This window comes from Phycomyces blakesleeanus, assembly GCF_001638985.1.
Source record: "Phycomyces blakesleeanus NRRL 1555(-) unplaced genomic scaffold PHYBLscaffold_20, whole genome shotgun sequence".
NCBI classification, from domain to species: Eukaryota; Fungi; Mucoromycota; class Mucoromycetes; order Mucorales; family Phycomycetaceae; genus Phycomyces; species Phycomyces blakesleeanus.
Window position 1 is genome coordinate 756,053 of NW_017265153.1, and position 17,685 is coordinate 773,737.

The window sequence follows — 17,685 nt, forward strand, 5'->3', positions numbered from 1 at the left end:
TTGGGGATCGTCATTCATATTGTATTGCAACTCAAAGTGGACCGAAAGCGACGCAATACGAAAAGGAAGCGCACTCTTTTGAAAAATAAAATAAAAAATGAAATACTCTTTATTTTATATTTTTGACGACTGTTCACTGTATATGCGACTCTAACAAAAAATAAGCCCTTGGTCAAGCCTTCGTGTCCCTATAAACTTCGCACTGCTCTCAAAGTCGGCAGTCATCGCCACTCTATTGTTTTCTTTTTTTCAACCCTGTACTAACAACAACTTCGCACTGCGTTCAAAGGCGACAGTCATCGCCACTCTATTGTTTTCTTTTTTCAACCCTGTACTAACAACAACTTCGCACTGCTCTCAAAGGCGACAGTCATCGCCACTCTATTGTTTTCTTTTTTCAACCCTGTACTAACAACAACTTCGCACTGCTCTCAAAGGCGACAGTCATCGCCACTCTATTGTTTTCTTTTTTCAACCCTGTACTAACAACAACTTCGCACTGCTCTCAAAGGCGACAGTCATCGCCACTCTATTGTTTTCTTTTTTCAACCCTGTACTAACAACAACTTCGCACTGCTCTCAAAGGCGACAGTCATCGCCACTCTATTGTTTTCTTTTTTCAACCCTGTACCAACAACAACTTCGCACCACTTTCAAAGTCGACAATACCAATCATACTATCTTTCTTATTTTATCACTACTGAAAAATAAAAATAAAAATAATAACCATATAATCAAACTTCAGCACTCGGAACCCATATACTCTATTCTTTTATATCTGAAGTGACATATACTACTATTCTCAGAACTGTCTTTTTACTTTCGCATGCACATGATATCTATATACTTATACCTTCAACACCTTCTTCAATGAAAATGACCCCATCCTATCACACATAATTTTTAAAAATTCTTACTTTTAGTATATCTTTAAATATCCAGTTCTAGACCAAACAGCCATTGTCTAACACAAAGTCCTGCCATAGTAATCTCTCTTTATAGATGCACAACATAATCCTCAAACCTATATTTTAAAAAAAAAAAAGAAACATATATTTCTTATACTCTGTACTCTCATTCTTCTTGTCCCTTTCACTTCAAACAAATTAACTTGGTCTCTCCCTACTCGCATATCTTATTTATTTTAATATCTTTAAATAACTAAAATAAAATATGATTTATTATTTATTATATGTTTATATAGGTTATGAATTTATTATAAGAGAGATGTGTGTGTGGGTAGTCGATGTGTGGGTAGTCGATGTGTGGGTAGTCGATGTGTGAGTAGTCGATGTGTGGGTAGTCGATGTGTGGGTAGTCGATGTGTGAGTAGTCGATGTGTGGGTAGTCGATGTGTGGGTAGTCGATGTGTGGGTAGTCGATGTGTGAGTAGTCGATGTGTGGGTAGTCGATGTGTGGGTAGTCGATGTGTGGGTAGTTGAGATAGATATATTTAAAGTGTGTGTATGCAGCCGAGGCATATTTGTGTCTGTAGTTGAGGTGTGAGAGAAAAGGGGGCGTTGTGGGTGGGGGGTGCCATAACCAGTGGTCATATGGGAGAGGAAAAGTTTATTTTCTAACAAATCGCAAAAACTATAATCATTTATAGTTTTGAGGTAATGCATTTGGTAATCCAAAGGTTTCTCTAAAGTAATAAGGTAAAGATAAAGTTTTCGCATCCGTAGTGCGGATGCGATTCTAATAACGCATCCGTAGTGCGGATGCGATTCCAATAACGCATCCGTAGTGCGGATGCGATGGTCATGCATGAAATAACAGGTTTATCGTAAAAAAAAAGCCTGGGTAACCGCCCAAGTAAGTTTGTTTGTTTTGTCTAAAAAAAGTATAGAATCATATGAAAATCAAAATAAACCAACCAAAAATAGAAAGCAAAGCACTTTGATACTTTATACACGATACTCTACAGTTAGCTAATAGCTTGAATTTTTTGGTTTATATCTTTGTTCGTGCAAATAATCAAACCTTTTGATATCTCATATTAATATATTAGTATATATAATGAATTCCAATATCTTATTTTGATCTAATTCCAAAAGGCTTTATTTTAATAATGAAAAAGGCTGGTACTATTATATTCAATAATTATATATTTCTTTGCGATTATTTAAATAGTAACTCGACTGAAATATGTCTATAGCTTGTATCATTTATTTCCCATTCAATTTTTCAAATATACTCTTATTTAAAACTATTTAAACAGCAACTTAAACAAATAGATATCTTTGGCTTGTACCATATACTTCTCAAGCAGTTTATTAAATAGTTCTGTGCAAGAATATATATATTTCGGCTGCAAAAGATTTTGATTAAAATTAAATCCGATCCGAGCTATAAGCAACAATATGAGGTTTAATACATCTTTATAACAGTTTGATCCACTGGATATTTATGGATCAATTAACACTCTACTTCCTTTAATTCGCTTTCTCTCTCATTTTCTTTTTATTTATAAGTCTAATCCAAGTTGATATATATCTATATATTATCAAGTTATTTTAAAATGAATTGTGTTCATATACTAAAAGTTACTCTAGGACTATATATATATAATCTGTTAGTATATTTCAGATGAGCTCTTACACCTACCTTTTTTCCCTCTTTAATACACACGCACACACTTGGGGATCTGTCTACCAGTCAATTGGCTGCACTGGTACAATATATACGATATTGTCTATTTCTTTTTATATCTTTTTACAAACTAAGGGTTCTAATCGACAATTCGGACAGCACGCACTTTTTTGTAAACTGGTATTACTGATCGGTGGTGCAGACACCCTTTGTGTACCCACAAGTGAAAGAATCATAGCAGGGTCCATTGACAGGGATACTGTTACCCATACAAAGGTTTAAAGACCGTATGGTACTCACTTACAATCGTTGAGAGAGGACTGTGTATTCAAAACCCTTCACTGTGCTGTAACCAAAACAAAAAAAAAATCTTTTTAACGATGGCTTGAATCTTCTTTCGACATTCCGCCATCCCAGTCGAGGATCTTCATTCCTGTTGGGGATCGTCATTCATATTGTATTGCAACTCAAAGTGGACCGAAAGCGACGCAATACGAAAAGGAAGCGCACTCTTTTGAAAAATAAAATAAAAAATGAAATACTCTTTATTTTATATTTTTGACGACTGTTCACTGTATATGCGACTCTAACAAAAAATAAGCCCTTGGTCAAGCCTTCGTGTCCCTATAAACTTCGCACTGCTCTCAAAGTCGGCAGTCATCGTCACTCTATTGTTTTCTTTTTTTCAACCCTGTACTAACGACAACTTCGCACTGCGTTCAAAGGCGACAGTCATCGCCACTCTATTGTTTTCTTTTTTTCAACCCTGTACTAACAACAACTTCGCACTGCGTTCAAAGGCGACAGTCATCGCCACTCTATTGTTTTCTTTTTTCAACCCTGTACTAACAACAACTTCGCACTGCGTTCAAAGGCGACAGTCATCGCCACTCTATTGTTTTCTTTTTTCAACCCTGTACTAACAACAACTTCGCACTGCGTTCAAAGGCGACAGTCATCGCCACTCTATTGTTTTCTTTTTTCAACCCTGTACCAACAACAACTTCGCACCACTTTCAAAGTCGACAATACCAATCATACTATCTTTCTTATTTTATCACTACTGAAAAATAAAAATAAAAATAATAACCATATAATCAAACTTCAGCACTCGGAACCCATATACTCTATTCTTTTATATCTGAAGTGACATATACTACTATTCTCAGAACTGTCTTTTTACTTTCGCATGCACATGATATCTATATACTTATACCTTCAACACCTTCTTCAATGAAAATGACCCCATCCTATCACACATAATTTTTAAAAATTCTTACTTTTAGTATATCTTTAAATATCCAGTTCTAGACCAAACAGCCATTGTCTAACACAAAGTCCTGCCATAGTAATCTCTCTTTATAGATGCACAACATAATCCTCAAACCTATATTTTTAAAAAAAAAAGAAACATATATTTCTTATACTCTGTACTCTCATTCTTCTTGTCCCTTTCACTTCAAACAAATTAACTTGGTCTCTCCCTACTCGCATATCTTATTTATTTTAATATCTTTAAATAACTAAAATAAAATATGATTTATTATTTATTATATGTTTATATAGGTTATGAATTTATTATAAGAGAGATGTGTGTGTGGGTAGTCGATGTGTGGGTAGTCGATGTGTGGGTAGTCGATGTGTGGGTAGTCGATGTGTGGGTAGTCGATGTGTGGGTAGTCGATGTGTGGGTAGTTGAGATAGATATATTTAAAGTGTGTGTATGCAGCCGAGGCATATTTGTGTCTGTAGTTGAGGTGTGAGAGAAAAGGGGGCGTTGTGGGTGGGGGGTGCCATAACCAGTGGTCATATGGGAGAGGAAAAGTTTATTTTCTAACAAATCGCAAAAACTATAATCATTTATAGTTTTGAGGTAATGCATTTGGTAATCCAAAGGTTTCTCTAAAGTAATAAGGTAAAGATAAAGTTTTCGCATCCGTAGTGCGGATGCGATTCTAATAACGCATCCGTAGTGCGGATGCGATTCCAATAACGCATCCGTAGTGCGGATGCGATGGTCATGCATGAAATAACAGGTTTATCGTAAAAAAAAGCCTGGGTAACCGCCCAAGTAAGTTTGTTTGTTTTGTCTAAAAAAAGTATAGAATCATATGAAAATCAAAATAAACCAACCAAAAATAGAAAGCAAAGCACTTTGATACTTTATACACGATACTCTACAGTTAGCTAATAGCTTGAATTTTTTGGTTTATATCTTTGTTCGTGCAAATAATCAAGCCTTTTGATATCTCATATTAATATATTAGTATATATAATGAATTCCAATATCTTATTTTGATCTAATTCCAAAAGGCTTTATTTTAATAATGAAAAAGGCTGGTACTATTATATTCAATAATTATATATTTCTTTGCGATTATTTAAATAGTAACTCGACTGAAATATGTCTATAGCTTGTATCATTTATTTCCCATTCAATTTTTCAAATATACTCTTATTTAAAACTATTTAAACAGCAACTTAAACAAATAGATATCTTTGGCTTGTACCATATACTTCTCAAGCAGTTTATTAAATAGTTCTGTGCAAGAATATATATATTTCGGCTGCAAAAGATTTTGATTAAAATTAAATCCGATCCGAGCTATAAGCAACAATATGAGGTTTAATACATCTTTATAACAGTTTGATCCACTGGATATTTATGGATCAATTAACACTCTACTTCCTTTAATTCGCTTTCTCTCTCATTTTCTTTTTATTTATAAGTCTAATCCAAGTTGATATATATCTATATATTATCAAGTTATTTTAAAATGAATTGTGTTCATATACTAAAAGTTACTCTAGGACTATATATATATAATCTGTTAGTATATTTCAGATGAGCTCTTACACCTACCTTTTTTCCCTCTTTAATACACACGCACACACTTGGGGATCTGTCTACCAGTCAATTGGCTGCACTGGTACAATATATACGATATTGTCTATTTCTTTTTATATCTTTTTACAAACTAAGGGTTCTAATCGACAATTCGGACAGCACGCACTTTTTTGTAAACTGGTATTACTGATCGGTGGTGCAGACACCCTTTGTGTACCCACAAGTGAAAGAATCATAGCAGGGTCCATTGACAGGGATACTGTTACCCATACAAAGGTTTAAAGACCGTATGGTACTCACTTACAATCGTTGAGAGAGGACTGTGTATTCAAAACCCTTCACTGTGCTGTAACCAAAACAAAAAAAAAATCTTTTTAACGATGGCTTGAATCTTCTTTCGACATTCCGCCATCCCAGTCGAGGATCTTCATTCCTGTTGGGGATCGTCATTCATATTGTATTGCAACTCAAAGTGGACCGAAAGCGACGCAATACGAAAAGGAAGCGCACTCTTTTGAAAAATAAAATAAAAAATGAAATACTCTTTATTTTATATTTTTGACGACTGTTCACTGTATATGCGACTCTAACAAAAAATAAGCCCTTGGTCAAGCCTTCGTGTCCCTATAAACTTCGCACTGCTCTCAAAGTCGGCAGTCATCGTCACTCTATTGTTTTCTTTTTTTCAACCCTGTACTAACGACAACTTCGCACTGCGTTCAAAGGCGACAGTCATCGCCACTCTATTGTTTTCTTTTTTTCAACCCTGTACTAACAACAACTTCGCACTGCGTTCAAAGGCGACAGTCATCGCCACTCTATTGTTTTCTTTTTTCAACCCTGTACTAACAACAACTTCGCACTGCGTTCAAAGGCGACAGTCATCGCCACTCTATTGTTTTCTTTTTTCAACCCTGTACTAACAACAACTTCGCACTGCGTTCAAAGGCGACAGTCATCGCCACTCTATTGTTTTCTTTTTTCAACCCTGTACCAACAACAACTTCGCACCACTTTCAAAGTCGACAATACCAATCATACTATCTTTCTTATTTTATCACTACTGAAAAATAAAAATAAAAATAATAACCATATAATCAAACTTCAGCACTCGGAACCCATATACTCTATTCTTTTATATCTGAAGTGACATATACTACTATTCTCAGAACTGTCTTTTTACTTTCGCATGCACATGATATCTATATACTTATACCTTCAACACCTTCTTCAATGAAAATGACCCCATCCTATCACACATAATTTTTAAAAATTCTTACTTTTAGTATATCTTTAAATATCCAGTTCTAGACCAAACAGCCATTGTCTAACACAAAGTCCTGCCATAGTAATCTCTCTTTATAGATGCACAACATAATCCTCAAACCTATATTTTTAAAAAAAAAAGAAACATATATTGGGCTTATTGTAATATTTTAATTTTTCAACTAAATTAGCTACTAATATAATATATATTATAAAAGTACGGTAACATCAAAGACATATCATGAAAACCATTAGACAGAGCAATAGAGTAACCATGTCATATTTTGCAAGCACCAACATTTGTGTCGGAGATATACATTTTTATTTTTGTTTAACCTTACTTATATTTAGGTTAAGTGGTTAGCGCTGTTACTACTTCAAGCCAGGTCCGGCGTTCAATTCTCAGTAGAGTATATGTTTGGGTTTTTTTTTAGTTTTATATATCATGATAGAATCTTTTAATTTTTTTTAAAAAAAAATTGGTAAAGATTATATATTTTAGTAAGATTATATCTTTGAATGATTAATTATTCCATGCATTATGTGAGAACAATTAATAGATTAGTATTATCTTTATAGTTCTGACAAATGTTTTATTTTTATACTAATCATACAAAATGATTAATGTATTAAATAAAGAAGCTATAATAGTTGTTGCTTTATTCAAGCATATTATTTTCAGTCGCGACTCTCAAAAATAAAGTAAGATAAAAATTTTCAAAATCTGACTTTTATATTAATCAAGGTAAAGCAAGTGATAGAAACTAAAAAAAGCAATAGATTTGATTGCTTCATAGTTTAAATACTAGGTTAACAGTAAAAAAAATCATTTAATATTTCCACTTTTATATTTTTTGTAATAAGCATTTATTAAAGACAATAGCATTTTTACCTCTTATTTTTTTTATTGTATATGGAAGTAGTCACATTTTTTTTTTCGGAATTAGAGGTAAATGTTTGATCACTTGGTGTGGACAGACTAAAAGCTCAAAAAAAGACCAAAATTAATTAAAACTCTTGCCCAATGATATGACTTAAAATTTGTTCTTCTTTTGCACTTTTTTTTGAACTTTTAGTCTGTCTACACCAATTTTTTTTGTTTCGACATCATTTTGTCACATAGAAGAATATGTGAGCAAAGACATGCATTATTTTGTAGACTAATTCAATTTCTTCTCCTGTTCTAATATATATATAGTTATTATATTCTACTTGGACAGCAATATTCGATTCATTTTAATTTTCTACCAACCTGCCCACTAGAACAAATCCCGGCGGCCATCTAATCGTAGCATGCTTCAAACTCCGAAAAATTCTAAAGACCGACAATGCGCCTCTAATGCCACTTTTCTGTTACTCTTCTTTATTAGCTACGGATAGAGCTAAGAAACATACAAATACAATCAGTAGAAGTTGAGAAAAGTATAATTCTATGAATTTTAATTTTTTGGTAAAATATTGAATTTTCGAAAAAAATAAAATAAATAAATTATTATAAATGCCGACTGAAACCGATTTTACTTTATTTTTATTCTCAATGATTTCACCTATTTATTTTACTGTATTTAGTATTTCTAAATGATATCTATAGCTTATTAATGTGTTCTATATTACAAGAATTGTATATGTACAGAAAAGCTATATTTATATAATAATAATTTGCACGACTACTTCCATCACGCAATAACAAGTTGTTTCTTTCTTTTTTTGTTTCCAGAAATTCCGAGGAATCTAAGAAAAGTAGTAAATAATGGAACTGCGATTGTGTGATGTCACAAAAGAAAATCATCAGGATCTTTGTATGGAATTGACATCAGAGAAATCCAAACGAGTTTTCAAGATCTTTTAAACTTCAATAGATTTAAACAAAGAATTTTTATGCTGTGAATGTCTAAAAAGAAAAAAAAAGTAATAAAGAGATAATGTCTGAAATTACACATAATAGTATTTGAACATTGGTATGATTAACTAGTGCACATTAACAATCACTCAATGCCCAATATTATCAGAGACATTACAGTTGAGGCTATTAGGTAAAAAAAAATGTTTGTGTAGGTGTACTGGGGTCTGGTGTCTTTTGACATAATAAACTATTTGGATAAGCTAAACGGTTTTGAGCAAATAAAATAAACCCTTTATGAATACAAGTAGAAAAGTAAGATAAATTGACAAAGCTAGACAAGATATTATTAGTGTAGGTGAAAAATGAAAAACTTGAGTGTGTTGGATTATGAAACCCAAATACATAGTAATATCAATAAAATGTAGATTTACTACAAATATCTTCAGGTTTATCCACTGAAAGAGTATATGGATCCATTTATAGCTGCTATATTTGATATTAGATACATGAATGAATCACTCTTGACAGGATCACTTGTGGAAGGATATGAACGCAGTAGTTTTTAGCACGTAACTTTGATGTAGCATCGATGAGGAATAGAGTAATGTTTGGTTCCGGCCATTGAGGTAAATGGCTTGCCATATGGCACAGAGTAAATCGATAGCGAGTCATTCGTATTTCACATTTGTATCATTTAACCATCTGCGGTCATTTTTTATACACGTAAAAAAATAGTGTATCTGATACAGGAGGGGGATCAAAAGGGGTTGAACTGGATGCTGAGTGTTGGAACTTTAGGAAAGTTGTTCTGTGTGCCAGCGACTTGCTCATACATGTTTTATGGGCAACTCTTCTGCATCAACTGTATAGTAATATTTTTAAAGTAAAGCGAAATAAAATAAAATACAATGGTAATATATGTAATAAAACATCTCGAATTCAGAGCTATTCGTTTATATTCTAGAGTAAATTGATTTGTGTGTGTATGTGCAGGATGATATTCCCAGAAGCGTCGTATTTGTCAGTCATGATTAATACTACTGTTTCATCTACAGTTTGAGGATTGTACACTTGTTGATATTGTGGTTCGTAAAACACTACAGAGCAAGACTATTTTAACAATAGCTCCATTTATTCGTGCTATTTGATTTATAATATACATCAGAATTGCTTACATTAGCTATCTCTTCACATATGTTAGTGTATAGAGCACTTTAACGTACTATAATTTGTAGGGATAGCAGACAGGACGGGCTGGTATAACCGCAGTATTTTGTTTATTGTTACTCTTTAACCCATACTTGAGTCTGTAGAAATGTATGTTATAGTATAGTGTAGTATAATGTATTAAAATAAAATTTATAATGAAATATTTAGTGTGAATTATTATTAACTTTTAAACCCTATTTGACAGCATGGAGAATGTTGTTTGTTCTTTGCTAAGGAATCTAAATAGTAGTTTTATGACTTTTTTTAGGCTTCACATAACAATTCTTGTTGGATTTTCACCTACGGCCAGTTAATTGACAAGAAAGACATTATTTTATTTTATTAGTTCTCGTACTTAATGAAACAGATAACTATTATATGCTTTCCAGATTATTGAATTTACAATCAATATAAAGAACTGGTTAATAAATAGAATTATTTTCATCAAAATACCAAATTAAATACAGAAAATCGACTATATATCTAAATCGGTTAAGCAAAGACTTTTTAAGTGTGTAATTAATATGATGAGGCATGTAAATATCCACTATTCAAAGAGTATTTAGCATTGATTGCTCATATTAACAAAAAAAAAGGTCAATTATTTTCATTCTAAATCCCCACTCCCATTAGTATTGACATTTGGACTATTTCTCCAAAATAAAATGAAAATACGTATGCCAAAATGTAGTTTAATTGCGAGTAGCAGGCTCTACAGTCTTTTAGTATAGAGTACTTTCAAGATAATCTAAAGAAATTATGATAATCTTTGATATAAACCTGTGTTCTGTGTGTCATTTTTGCGGTTTAGATACTAAATGATGTGATTAAAAACTAATATATGTTTGTCGATAGACAGAATTTGAGTAGTAATTAAAATATCCGCATAAAACCTCAAAGCATATACGAAGTAAAAGAAAAAAGGGTAGTGACTTTGACAGACACTCTTAAAATGGACGGCTGTGTAATATATACCATGATATTTTATATTGCCCTTTGAGAGAAAAGAAAAATACATAGGATACTTTTTATTTGTTCCATTAAATAGCATACTTGAAGTCTTTGTTTCAGATTTATTAATTAAAATTATGATAGTAAATTGGTGTAAAGAAGTAAAAAAGAAAAAAAAAAATGGGAAAATTTAAATTAATAAGGGCATTTTTTCTTTTTTTTTGGGGGGTTAAATACCTGTCTCCAAGGTGTATATGTGCAGTGTATACATCCCAGTCTTTCTTCACATATAGACGCACAAACCAGCTTGTCCACCGATATCTTGGCTGTACCATTATAAAATATAGAGTATAAGGTGGTTTGCTTTTTATGTCTTCTTGTAGACTGTGTAGAGGCTCATTGGTAAATTAGAGCCTATGACTTCCTACAAACAAAAGTCTTTTTTTTTTGTAAGGGGGCTGGGCCTCAAAAATTTTATTGAGCTTAACAATTCTAAGAGGAAGACGAAGTCACAATCCTTTTTTTTGGATATTTTTTAACAGCTTACGTGTACCCACCTATAAGAGAAAGAAACATAGTAGGCCAATCGACAGTGACACTACTACCCATACAGAGATTGAAATACCATCTAGTGTTTACGCAATACTGCTAAGAGAGAACTGTCTATCAAAAATAACCGTTACTGAGCCGCAACAAAAACAAAGAAAAAAATCCTTTCTAACGATGCCTTGAATCTTCTTTTTACATACCTCATCCCTTTCGGGAATCCTCAGTCAAACCTCCATGCCTACATTGACTTTACAAATTTACTGGGATTGACACCAACTTTACAATACTATTAAAACTAACACCAGTAACCATAGCATATTTCTTTTTTTTTGACACGTACCAACATCAACTTTAAAACGCTATCAAAATTGACACCAACAACAACTATATTTAATTTTTTTTTTTTGGGCGTACCAACACCAACACAATGCTATCAAGATTGACACCGCCAACCACTATATTCAATTCTTTTTTTGGGCATACCAACACCAACACAAAGATATCAAAATTTGCACAGAGAACGAAACCATTCATAATATTTTTTTTTGTAATATGTATTGGAGGTAATGTATTTAAAGGCGAAAAAGCTAGAGAATAGCCAAAGCTGATTTAGCTTCGAATATTATAATGTCTAATGTAGATGGAACTGCTATATGATTAAGGACAAATTCAATATCAAGAATAAGTTGTAAGTGGCCGCTCGATATGGATATCTAGTGTGTGGCATTGGCTACGCTGATTGAGTGTATGTATGATCTATTAGGTTAAATAAATGGCGAATAAGGTGTCTAGTTCAGGGAATATTCCCTGGATGGCGACGAGGACGACGAAGATAACCCCGTGAGTAGCCATATACGTATCCATAGCTGACCTTCAACTGTTAATACGCTATTGATTTAGGTACTAGAGCCTCAAAAGTGATGGTGATAGCTATAATGATTGAATATTAGAGATTGAGTGGGATCAGTTTCGTGGCTCATATTAGCATGAGGATATATCCAGAGGTCTGCGATATACAATACAGTGGATAATATAGTGGCTGAATTAAACATACCCGAAACTAACAAATAAGCTAAAGTATGCCGAGTTGCTAATGTTGTTAATTGGGATAGATGATGAGAAGTGATAACGTTATGCTAGTGTTATGTGATTCCTTGCAGCCACAGGATAAGTAGCAAATGTAAGTACGGTAAGATCAAGTTGTAGTTAAAAGAGGCAGTAATTAAATGTTCAGAGAGTCTTGTTCACTTCTATCCTATGAGGAAACGTGGAGCCCTGATACTTGTCTTGACTGTGAGTACTAGACGAAAGCAAATTACGTTATTTAAATTTTCAAATAGCACTGTATACGTTTAGTCTATAATGGAGGCAAAAACTTGATCCTTTAAATCAATTGGAAATACACTACTGAAATTAACACATTAATAAAAGAAATAATTTAAAAAACACTTGTATATCTTTAAACAATGATGGGGAGCACAAATTTGTTACTTGATCCTTGATATCAAATACATAAAAAAGATATAGGTGTCGGTGAATTTCTCAAAAGCCTTTTATATCTTTAACCAGCTTAAATTATTTGGCTTCAACTACACATATACTTCTTATATAAAGCAAGTAGTACTGAGTGGTCAAAAATTGTTGTATACCTAGAATCCATACCTAAAACTAAAGTTTTAATGTTTAGCATTAAATATGACCGTAAGGTCCTATAGAAACAGCATAAAGTAGTTATTGAAACAAATACATATCCAGGTATATGATACTCGAGCCCGAAATCTTGATCCTTGGGGTTATCTGTTTAAAATAATATACAAAAATAATTTGTAGTAATATATTCAAAGAAACTGGTATACCTGTAACCCTTGATAGAGATTGAGTTTTTTAGCGTTGGATTTTACTGTCGAAATAGTAAAAAAAAGACAAATATAGCTGTGGCCCACAATAGAGAGTAGAATACTGATACCTGGTATCGGCTGTAAAAAAAAATTAGTAAATACAATTTTCAGTGAGAAAATTTTAAAAACCCCTCCTATGTCTTTAATCCTTAATAAAGAATAGAACCATGATAATTGACCTAAACTACGAAGAGAAAAAAAAATAAGCAAATACAAGCATCATTCAAAGAAAAATGGGCAACTAAACAATGTATACCTGTAACATATGAATAAGAGTTAGACAATGATCTTTGACACCAACTGTGAAATTATAAGTATTTATAACCATCAGTGAATAGATTCACAAAGAGACTTGTATACCTACGGCCCATGATGTAGAGCAGAGCCATAAATTTTGGACTTGGCGATTAAAAGACTAGACAAATAAAAGCGACAAGTATTAACTGCTTAAAGAGTCATGTATACATATAGCCCAAAATGGGCAGCGGAATATTGATCGTTCGCCCTGGTGGTAAATAGACTAAAAAAAGAAAGCCAACAATAAGTATATGTTCAAAAAGAAATATATACCTGTGATCATGAATAAATATTCAAAACTTGATCGTTGGCTTAAAATATAAAAAAAAAAGCTAGACAAAATAATAGTTGATAGCTAAATACTAAACGAGACACGTGTATCTCATACCCTGGATGTATGGTAGAACCTTAATCGTTGGTTTTGACTATGTCAAGATAACTAAAAACAACAACCAGTAAGTAGATGCTCAATATATATATATATACTGGAGAACCTGGACGGGCAACAGAGGCTTTATAGTTTGGCTTTGACTGTGTAAACACTAGAATAATCTAATTGATAGTAAGAAAATATTTAAAGAGCTTTGTATACCTGAAGATTTTTATGGAGAGTGAAACCTTGATCGCTGGTCTTTGCCGTAAAAAGTATGGGAATATACAGCTTAAAGTAACTAAAGGCTCAAAGAGACTTGTATGTCTATGACTGTAGGAAAATATCGGAATATTAATCGTTGGTCTTTACTATGAAAACACTAGAAAAATACACCTAATAGTAAGTAAATTCTCGGAAATATATATACCTATGATTGGAGATGTAGGTCAAAACCGTGACTGTTGACATGAGCTGTGAAGATTCTGGACATATAAAACAGGCTGTAAGTAAATGGTGTAATAAAGATGTATGCCTGTAGCCCTGGATGGAAATCGGAAGCCTAATCGTTGGTATGAACTGTGAAATTACTAGAAAAATTAAAACTGATAGTAAGAACATATTCCAATAAAAAAACCTTGTATGTCTATAAGCCTTGATGGAGACTAGAGCCGTGAGGACTAGCATAGAATGTAAAAAAGAAAAAGAAAAAGAAAAGATTAAATAGATAGAATCAGTAGTAAAGTAATATTTTAATACACTTATATATCTAAGACGTTGAATTAATAGCAGGATCTTGATCGTTGACCAGGACTCTAAAAACGCTTGATAAATGTCATTGGCTGTAAAAAAGTAATCTAAGAATCTTATATACCTTTACCCAATAATGTTGAGTGAAAACTTGATAATGACCAAAGACTTGATCAATGGACTTGAATGTGCAAACGCCAGATAAATTCAGTCGATATTAAAAAAAATCAAAGATACATGGATATCTTCAACCCTTCCCGGAAAGCTGAAGCTTGATCGTTGGACTCGGATTTAAAATACTAATCAAATATAATCGATAATAAATAAATGCTCAAAATAAACGGTGATACCTGTGGCTCATGGTTGAGAGTAGGAAATTTATCCCTTGACCTATATATTAAAAGCAATAGGCAATAGCAGTCGGCAGTCCTAAAAGGGCAATTATACTTGAATGTCTGTGAACCTGGGTGGAGACTAAAATCTTGATCCTTGGTGTGGACTATGGTATGACTAGATAAATATGATGGATGACAGAAAGATATTCAAAGGAGGGTGTACGCCTGTTACCTCAACGAATAGCAGAAACTTGATCATCAGCGTTGACTGTAAAATTATTAGACAATTTCAACAAGCAGTGATTAACTATTAAAAAAAAAGCATATATACCTTTTACCCCAGATGAGCAGCGGAATCTCAATTAGTAGCCTTGACTATGAAAAGACTAGACAAATATAGCAGACACCAAGCAAATGCTCAAAGAGGTATATATACCAGTAACCCTGCATGAACTATGGAATCTTGGGTGTTGGCCTCAATTGTGAAAAGACTACCGAACTAAAGCTGGTAATAGGTAAATACCCAAAGATACTGGTATACCTAACATCCAAGAAGGAGAGTGGCATCTTGATTGTTGGCCTTTTCTGCGAGTAGACTAAAGAAACACAATTGGCAGTAAGTAAATACTAAAAAGTGGCAGTATATCAGTGATTTTTGACGGGGATTTGAACCTTGACTGTTGAATTGAACTGTAAAAAGACTGCTTCAAGCAGCTAGCAATATGTTAATGGGTAAAGAAAGCCACTTGTATCCCTGTAAATCTATGCGGAAATCGGGTTCTTGATCTTTGGTCTCGACTGTATAAAGTCTGAATAAAGCAACTAGTAGTAAGTAAATGCTAAAAAGGCATGTATACCTTAACCCTATTTTTTGAAGTGCAACCTTGATTCTCGGCATGGACTGTCAAAGATTAAAAAGATTCAACCAGTGAAGAATAAATGCTAAAATGTGCGTGTGTACCTAGAACCTTGAATGGATAGAAAGAACATGATCATTTCGCCTTGACTATGTAAACGCTAGGAAAATCTAATTTTTAGTAAATTGCTTAAAGATTCTTGTATACCTGCGACCTTTGATGTAGAGCTGAGCATTGAACGCTTGCTACGGAGAAGAAAGGGTTAGAACAAAACAACTGATAGTACCTAAAAAGTCAAAGAGACTTTTATACCTGTGAGCCCAAAAGAATATCAAAGCTTTGATCGTTGGCTTGGGCTGTAAAAACATTATGCAAATATATAGTAAGTAGATTTTTTGGCAGATTTTTATACCTGTCCCCCCCGGATAGACAACTCATATTAATTGTGGGCCTTTCCTGTAAAAAGACTAGAAAATATAATAGCTAGTAAGTAAGGGTTCACATAGTCATGTATACCTTTAATCCTTAATGGAGATTAAAAACCCGATTGCTGGCTTAAACTATAAAAAAGCTAGACAAAATAATAAGTGATACGTGAGTACTAAATGAGACCTGTATACTTCGGGCACTAGGTAGATAGCAAAACTTTGGTAATTCAGTTTGACTAAATAAAAATTACTCGAAACAACAAGCAGTAAGTAAACAATCAGGTGCGTACGTATACTTGTTACCCTAGAGGACAGTAAACCAGGATCGATTGGCCTTGGCTGTGTAAAATTAAAAAATAATAATTAATTAATTAATAAATAGTAAAATAATACTTAAAAATATTTTTTAAACCTATGGCCTTAGATGGAGAGTAGATGCTTATTATTTAGCATAGACATTAATGAAATTAGAAAAATCAAACAAGCGTTATGCCAAGGCTAAAAGAGAATTGTATACCTGTAACCGTGGATGAAGAAGAAATCCTTGTTCTTCGACCTGGGCGGTGAAAACACTAGACAAAAAAAAAACAAGCGATAAGTAGAAACCCAAAGAAAAGTGTATACCTGTCATACTGGATGGAGATCGAATCCTTGATGGTTGCCCTTGACAGTAAAAACAATAGACGGATAAAAAAAAGCCAATAATCAACGGCCCAACGAAAAATATATATCTGCAAGTCTGGATGAATATCAAGTCCTAGTTCTTCGGCCTAAACCGTATAGGCACTAGACATATAAAACTAAAAGTTAGTAAAGACGCAAACATATTTGTATACCTGTCACTCTGGATAGGGCTCGGATTCGGAATCATTGGCATAGACAGTAAAGGCACTTGACAAAAAAAAGACACATTAAATAAAAGCACTTGTCAGATTTGTATACCTGTAAAACTTGATGGAAACCGGATCCTTGAGTGTTGAATTTGACTGTAAAGTCACGAGAAAAAATACAGTTTGCAGCAAGTCAAAAATCAAAGAGATGTGTAACACTATATCCCAATATGGAGACCGGGTTCTTGCTCGTTACCCTTGACTGCAAGGACACTAGAGAAACAAAAACAATTATAAGTAACGGCCCAATAACATTTTTATATCTGTAATTCTCGGCGGATACCAGATGATTGGTCGTTGGCCTTGACTTTAAGGACAGTAGAAAATTAAAACCGACAGTAAGTAAAATCCCAAAGAGAAGTGTATACCTGTAACACTGGACGGATATAGGATCCATGATGGCTGGCTTGGACTGTGAAGCCAGTAGAGAAATAAAGCCAACAGTAACTAAAGGCCGAACTAGATGTATATACCTGTCGCACTGGAAGGAAAACAAAATTTTCATTGTGTAGCCGGATCGTAAACACACTAGGCCAATACGAAAGAAAGCATGTAAAGACAGAGAGAAAAGTGTGTACCCATAACCTTGATTTGAAATCAGA

The 17,685-nt window shown here is 33.4% G+C and overlaps 6 protein-coding genes across 6 annotated transcripts; 1 reads left to right on the forward strand and 5 right to left on the reverse strand.

The window, feature by feature from the left end:
• Nucleotides 1–619: 619 nt before the first annotated feature.
• PHYBLDRAFT_171978 (hypothetical protein) lies at nucleotides 620–1,769 on the reverse strand (the record flags this gene model as incomplete). Its single annotated transcript, XM_018436706.1, has 4 exons — nucleotides 620–681; nucleotides 854–887; nucleotides 951–1,024; nucleotides 1,544–1,769. 4 exons carry the CDS (start codon nucleotides 1,767–1,769, stop codon nucleotides 620–622), a joined length of 396 nt encoding a protein of 131 aa, XP_018287999.1.
• Nucleotides 1,770–3,019: 1,250 nt separating this feature from the next.
• Nucleotides 3,020–4,618, reverse strand: PHYBLDRAFT_171979 (hypothetical protein; the record flags this gene model as incomplete). Its single annotated transcript, XM_018436707.1, has 5 exons — nucleotides 3,020–3,103; nucleotides 3,587–3,636; nucleotides 3,809–3,842; nucleotides 3,906–3,979; nucleotides 4,393–4,618. The coding sequence occupies 5 exons, from the start codon at nucleotides 4,616–4,618 to the stop codon at nucleotides 3,020–3,022; spliced, it is 468 nt and encodes a 155-aa protein (XP_018288000.1).
• A 4,080-nt stretch (nucleotides 4,619–8,698) lies between these two features.
• On the forward strand, nucleotides 8,699–9,697 carry PHYBLDRAFT_171980 (hypothetical protein; the record flags this gene model as incomplete). Its single annotated transcript, XM_018436708.1, has 5 exons — nucleotides 8,699–8,739; nucleotides 8,858–8,861; nucleotides 8,996–9,104; nucleotides 9,285–9,418; nucleotides 9,605–9,697. The coding sequence occupies 5 exons, from the start codon at nucleotides 8,699–8,701 to the stop codon at nucleotides 9,695–9,697; spliced, it is 381 nt and encodes a 126-aa protein (XP_018288001.1).
• Nucleotides 9,698–11,553: 1,856 nt separating this feature from the next.
• Nucleotides 11,554–11,792, reverse strand: PHYBLDRAFT_159732 (hypothetical protein; the record flags this gene model as incomplete). The annotated part of the gene is made up of 2 exons (XM_018434049.1): nucleotides 11,554–11,607; nucleotides 11,673–11,792. The coding sequence occupies 2 exons, from the start codon at nucleotides 11,790–11,792 to the stop codon at nucleotides 11,554–11,556; spliced, it is 174 nt and encodes a 57-aa protein (XP_018288002.1).
• A 1,649-nt stretch (nucleotides 11,793–13,441) lies between these two features.
• PHYBLDRAFT_159733 (hypothetical protein) lies at nucleotides 13,442–14,746 on the reverse strand. Its single transcript, XM_018434050.1, has 5 exons — nucleotides 14,698–14,746; nucleotides 14,254–14,503; nucleotides 14,046–14,156; nucleotides 13,842–13,892; nucleotides 13,442–13,676 (listed from the first exon to the last, which is right to left on the reverse strand). Exons 2-4 carry the CDS (start codon nucleotides 14,442–14,444, stop codon nucleotides 13,862–13,864), a joined length of 333 nt encoding a protein of 110 aa, XP_018288003.1. The 5' UTR covers nucleotides 14,445–14,503; nucleotides 14,698–14,746; the 3' UTR covers nucleotides 13,442–13,676; nucleotides 13,842–13,861.
• Nucleotides 14,747–15,935: 1,189 nt separating this feature from the next.
• Nucleotides 15,936–16,203, reverse strand: PHYBLDRAFT_159734 (hypothetical protein; the record flags this gene model as incomplete). The annotated part of the gene is made up of 2 exons (XM_018434051.1): nucleotides 15,936–16,010; nucleotides 16,078–16,203. 2 exons carry the CDS (start codon nucleotides 16,201–16,203, stop codon nucleotides 15,936–15,938), a joined length of 201 nt encoding a protein of 66 aa, XP_018288004.1.
• Nucleotides 16,204–17,685: the final 1,482 nt, after the last annotated feature.

What these genes read in the sequence shown, in the direction of transcription:
- PHYBLDRAFT_159733 (XM_018434050.1), bottom strand. Translation starts at nt 14,444, where the DNA reads ATGTTCTTACTATCAGTTTTAATTTTTCTAGTAATTTCACAGTTCATA. An exon ending in ACCTACATCTCCAATCATAG is followed by an intron (nt 14,157 to 14,253) that starts GTATATATATTT and finishes ATTTTCCTACAG; the next exon opens with TCATAGACATACAAGTCTCT. An exon ending in CTCTCCATAAAAATCTTCAG is followed by an intron (nt 13,893 to 14,045) that starts GTATACAAAGCT and finishes TGTTGTTTTTAG; the next exon opens with TTATCTTGACATAGTCAAAA.